General features: G+C 31.9%; 2 protein-coding genes and 1 long non-coding RNA gene across 7 annotated transcripts in view; 2 read left to right on the forward strand and 1 right to left on the reverse strand.

Moving 5' to 3' along the window:
* Nucleotides 1–291: 291 nt before the first annotated feature.
* On the reverse strand, nt 292–1,466 carry LOC115241451. Its single transcript, XR_003884901.1, has 3 exons — nt 1,378–1,466; nt 1,085–1,260; nt 292–509 (listed from the first exon to the last, which is right to left on the reverse strand). It is a non-coding gene; the product is annotated as an uncharacterized LOC115241451 (long non-coding RNA).
* Nucleotides 1,467–1,504: 38 nt separating this feature from the next.
* Nucleotides 1,505–4,191, forward strand: LOC115241448 (U4/U6 small nuclear ribonucleoprotein Prp3). 3 transcript variants are annotated; one of them, XM_029817213.1, is made up of 6 exons: nt 1,505–1,583; nt 1,675–1,859; nt 1,987–2,198; nt 2,279–3,062; nt 3,147–3,504; nt 3,602–4,191. In XM_029817213.1, exons 2-6 carry the CDS (start codon nt 1,712–1,714, stop codon nt 3,999–4,001), a joined length of 1,902 nt encoding a protein of 633 aa, XP_029673073.1. In that variant the 5' UTR covers nt 1,505–1,583; nt 1,675–1,711; the 3' UTR covers nt 4,002–4,191. The 3 variants fall into 3 exon arrangements, with proteins under 3 accessions (XP_029673073.1, XP_029673072.1, XP_029673074.1); XM_029817214.1 differs by having other exon boundaries at nt 1,581–1,598; XM_029817212.1 differs by having other exon boundaries at nt 1,566–1,859.
* Nucleotides 4,192–4,402: 211 nt separating this feature from the next.
* The window catches only part of LOC115241446 (peroxidasin-like), a 10,497-nt gene continuing 9,523 nt past the window's right edge, over nt 4,403–5,376 (forward strand). For all 3 annotated transcript variants that reach the window (XR_003884900.1, XM_029817209.1, XM_029817210.1), the window contains exon 1: nt 4,403–5,184. Coding sequence is in view for 2 of the 3 variants with exons in the window: in XM_029817209.1 (XP_029673069.1) it covers nt 5,132–5,184 (53 nt within the window). In the remaining variant the exon portion in view is untranslated. The remainder of the gene's footprint in view (nt 5,185–5,376) is intronic.

The raw sequence follows: 5,376 nt of genomic DNA on the forward strand, positions 1-5,376 counted from the left end.
TCAATTATAATATATATATAACGTAAATATATCCTTTCCCAAATAAATAAATTGTTATTTACAAATGCTCAGATATATTACTGATGATAATATCTCATTTGTTGTTCAAAAATTCAACATACTTAAATCTTTCTATAACAAGTGAGTTATTATCATCAATATTTATTTCAAAAAAATATATATCTAAAAAATGATATTTTTTATACTTTTGTTTGTTGTAATAAAAAATTTGCAATTTATAATGTAATATTTCTCTCTCTAAAATATTAAATATATAAAAGTATCATATATAATATTTCAAATTTTTGTTACACGCATTAATTTTTATAATAATAAACATATTGTGATGGAACGCGCGAAATTTCTCTTTTATTCACGCAATGTACGGACAAAAAAAATAGTGTTCAATGCATTATGGTGCATAGCTTCTCAAACTTGTAAACCAAGTTAAAGGTCAATGTGTGCCAATTATGAGAAGCTACCTAAATCTCCCTTGAGAGCTTTTCTCGCTGCAAAGAGAAACGTGAGCGTAAGTACCATCATTAGCAAAATAGACAAGAAAATGTTGAAAAGTAATTCGCATAATTATATTATTAGTCCATATGAGAATACACGAAGAATCTGAGAGATTGTAAATTTTGATTGATAATAAATTGAATATGATTTATTCTATATCTATATATTTGTCATTGCTTTTTTTTTAAATATATACTCTTTAATGTACATTTTACAAAAAATATGTCTATCAAATTAACTCTTGATAAAATCAATATGATTTAGTAAGAGAAAATAAAACCGTCTTTTTTATGCTTTATAATAACATAAAAGTAAAAATAAATCCATTTTAATTTAGTTATTTCTATGTATTCAAGATATATAATAAGATTGAACTGTAATTATATTTGTAATTATATAACTTTTTACAGCTTTGTAATCGTATCAAAATTGTGCGTGTAACAAAAATAATCAAATACAATTAGCATCAATTGTAGTTTCATGATGCCATAGTAAGCTCATTTTGACTAAAGCTTGGCAATATTTTATGCACATTTTAAGAGAAAAATAAAAGCAATATTGCACTTACCAATCGGAGCCTCAATGTTATGACGCTTTCAGCAAAGCAAATTATCAAATCTTGTATTACCTGGGGCCCATTTGCTGGTTCCAAAAACGAAAATTAATGCTGTTGCTGCTCAGCGGCAATGTTGGATCAGTCCATTTTTTCCCGCGTATGCAACAAGCGAGGCGTCAGTCCACTATCTAATTGAAATAAAGGAAAACACATTTATTTTCTGTTTATTCTATTTTTCAAAGTTATTTTATATGTTATATAAATGTAAAATACGAAATAATATTAGTATTAATTTATCTACTTACTTTAATTACTTTATTATATCGTCTTCTTTATCCGCTGCGAACCCAGACCGCCAAAATGTTCGTTGCACATACGTAAGCTGTGAATACAGCTTGTATTCTTTGCCGCGCATGCGCAAAAAGATAGTCCACATCAGAATATCAATGGTCGTGCGATTATTGGCTTTACTGAACGAGACCAATTTCAAGCCGTGCATACGTCATACGTAGTACGTAGAGAAGTGGTATTTATAACCTTAACAGAGAGAGAAAGAGAGGTTATATTGTGATAATATAAATCATCTTTATATAAAATTGTAGATTATTTGCATTCGGTGAATGAAGTAAAATTAGAGAAATGTCGTATTTAACGAGAAAGGAAGTAGATGAAATAAAACCACAGATCGAGAAAGCGGTTCATAAATTTCTTGGCTTCAGTGAACCAGCAATTGTTACTACTGCTATCAACTGTATCACTTCTGGCTATGATAAACGTAAAACAGCAGGTTAGTAGTAGAGAATAAAATATCAATCTACATTCTTTACAATTTTTAACATTAGCACTTAAAACAAATAATATATGTATTGTTATATTAAATATATATAATTTTGTGTTTTTTTTAAATTCTATAGATAAATTATCAGCCTTGTTAGAAGACAAAAAAGCTTCTAAATTAACAGAAAAAATATTTACAATTTATGATGATACTAAAGCAGCTCAGAAGAACAAGAAGCGGCCGCATTCGGAAGATAAAGATAAAGACAAAGATGTGAAGAAATCAAGATTTAAAGATGATGAAGCAAAAAATGAGAAAACTGTAGAAACTCAGCTTTCTGCAGATAAGGTATTAATTTTACTTGTTAAAATATTTTAAATGCTAATCTTACAATTTTATTTTCTATATATATTTATATATATTTTTAGATAAGGCAAATGATGGCTAATGCGCAAAGAGAAATAGAAGAAAGAAAAAGAGCTTTAAAGGCAATAAAGCAGGAAGATGTTGCTGCAAAGCCATTATTTAAAGGACGAGATACATTACCCACAGTAGGAAGCATGTACAATCAAGGCCTATTGAGTAAAACAGATTCAGATAAAGCACGAAAAATAGCTGCATTGCAAGCACAAATCAGAAATAAATTAAGTTCAGGATTACTTGCTAATATTAATGTACCAGATAAACCAACTCCTTTAATTTTGGATGAATCTGGTAGAACAGTAGACATAACTGGCAAAGAAGTACAACTTACTCAAGTAGTGCCTACTTTAAAAGCTAATATACGTGCAAAGAAAAGAGAAGAATTTAAAGCTCAATTACAAGAATCGAAAGGTCCAGAGGAAATACAAGATACTCAATTCTTTGATGGTAGAATAGGAGTAAAGCCAGCGATGCGTGGTAAACGTGCATTGAAGTTTCATGAGCCAGGGAAATTTCAGCAATTGGCAGAGAGAATACGCATGAAGACACAATTAGAGAAATTGCAAAATGAAATCAGTCAAATCGCTAGAAAAACGGGGATTAGTTCAGCAACTAAATTAGCTCTAATTGCACCTAAAACTGAAGCTCTCTCTGAAGATGTGCCTAACGTAGAATGGTGGGATTCTGTTATATTAACTAGTGGATATCCTAATGAGAACGAGCCCACGACAATCAAAACTTCGGCTATTACAAATTTAGTTGAGCATCCAGCACAAATGCGACCTCCAAGTACATATATGTTTATTTTACTTTTACTTTATTGATATATTTTTTATACTATATAATTAAAATTATTTTTGTTATATCTTACAGCGGATCCTTTGAAACCAATATATATGCCTGTATTTCTTACAAAAAAGGAACGTAAGAAATTAAGAAGGCAAAACAGGCGAGAGACATGGAAGGAAGAGCAGGAAAAGATTCGATTGGGTCTAGAACCACCACCGGAGCCAAAGTTGCGGATCTCTAATCTCATGCGAGTTTTAGGAACCGAAGCTGTACAGGATCCTACAAAAATAGAAGCTCATGTTCGCCAACAGATGGCTAAGAGATTAAAGGCCCATGAGGATGCGAATGCAGCACGCAGACTCACTGCTGATCAACGTCGCGAAAAAAAGGCGAGAAAACTTAAAGAAGATACTAGCCTTGGCGTACATGTTGCTGTATACAGGTAAATATGTTTATAATCTTATTGTGTGTATGTGTGTGTGTATATATATATATATATATATAAATTTATGTAACATAAGATAAACATATCTTTACAGAATACGCGATCTTATCAATAATGCCTCAAAGAAATTCAAAGTGGAGACTAATGCGAAACAGCTCTATCTTACTGGTTGCGTAATGTTGTTCCGAGACTGTAATGTTGTTGTAGTGGAAGGTGGAACAAAACAACAAGCTAAGTATAAACGACTGATGATGCATCGTATTAAGTGGGAAGAGGATATAGTGAAAGATAATGATGGTAATGATGTACCGAACAGATGTGTTCTTGTTTGGGAGGGTACAAGTAAGCAGCGACATTTCGGAGAAATTAAGTTTAAAGTGTGCCCAATTGAAAAAATGGCTCGAGAGCACTTTAAAAAGCATCAAGTGGAGCATTATTGGGATTTAGCTTACAGTGGGGCAGTTCTTGATAATACAGATGAAGTACGCTCTTAAAATATATTGTAAATTAAATTACTCTTGTAAATTAATTAATACATGAGCAAAGCTAATATGCAGATTAAATAATAAATAAGTTCTGTACTTAATAAAATTATTAAGTTCTGAACTATATAATTAAAATTATGATAAAAAATAAAAGATGTAATCATGACAAATTGAACATAAATAAAAGTTCACTGCTTCTGGAGATCTATTTCTATTTGCAGTAATTCAGTATAATCTAATTTCTATACCGTAATGATGAAATAAAGCGATCTTAGGAACTACTTTTATATTACTATATTTTGTCTTTTATCTTACTATATTTTGCTGTCAAATTATACTATTATATGCGAGTATGCTTATTTTCTTATTTATTTTTAATTTCTGTATAAATAAACCTTGAAATAAATTTTACTAGAAGCAAATAATCGTTTCGCTTTATTCTACACGCGACGTACTCTCACGATTTATTATTGATGATGATCTTGTTGACACAGGGAATAGAGACAAAGTAATGTGGAGAAGTAGGAGTAGGTGGAGAATCGTTTGCGATTATATATTTGAATGAATCACAAACATCTTAAGGAATTCTAATCCGCAAATGACATTGTAGTCAAGCCCATCAAGTGCATTAATTAATAGGTGCTGCGATGCTTATTGTTATAGCATTATGCAAACGAACACGTGCGATCCACGCATACCGCGTTGCAAGCACAAAGGTGCGAATGGAGTGTGTATTAGACCTTGAAACAATATCGCGATTTCCAATAACGTAGCTGTAGGAAAGGCGAATCTTAGCTTCGCTCATAGCATTAATCCGACAGCTGCAGCCGGTGTAATGATGTACTTTTACTAGCTGCATACATATTATACTTTGATACCTCGTGCACCATTGATACCATGCGTTGCTGCGATCCTGGCTGGACCCCACTCCGGAGTAAGCCATACAGGGTACACTCGAGTTTTACTTTCGTTCGAGCATCGCTCTCAGTTCAAGATTACCGCTGTGCGTTCTCGCGCACACCGCTCTCGCGCATGCGACTCTTGTGAAATCTTTCCAGGCAGATGAATGCCATCGCGTATTAACTACGTGAGTGAGATCCGTACATTACGAGGATATCACACGCATTATCTCCAAAAAAATGATTCCTGCTAGAAGCATCGCCACAGGTGGCTTGCTCATCTTTGTATCACGGTGAGTACTTTCAATCGTATTCTAAATCCTAACAAATACAATTAATACTATTTATTTTTTAAATTTGTATTAATTTGATATAAAACGATGAATTATGATTTAATAGTAATATTTAAAATAATGTGTGTGTGTGTGTGTGTGTATGTATGTAACAAAATATAATTAGAAATTATATATATATATATATATATA

Source organism: Formica exsecta, unplaced genomic scaffold (assembly GCF_003651465.1).
Source record: "Formica exsecta isolate Colony F162 unplaced genomic scaffold, ASM365146v1 scaffold489, whole genome shotgun sequence".
NCBI classification, from domain to species: domain Eukaryota; kingdom Metazoa; phylum Arthropoda; class Insecta; order Hymenoptera; family Formicidae; genus Formica; species Formica exsecta.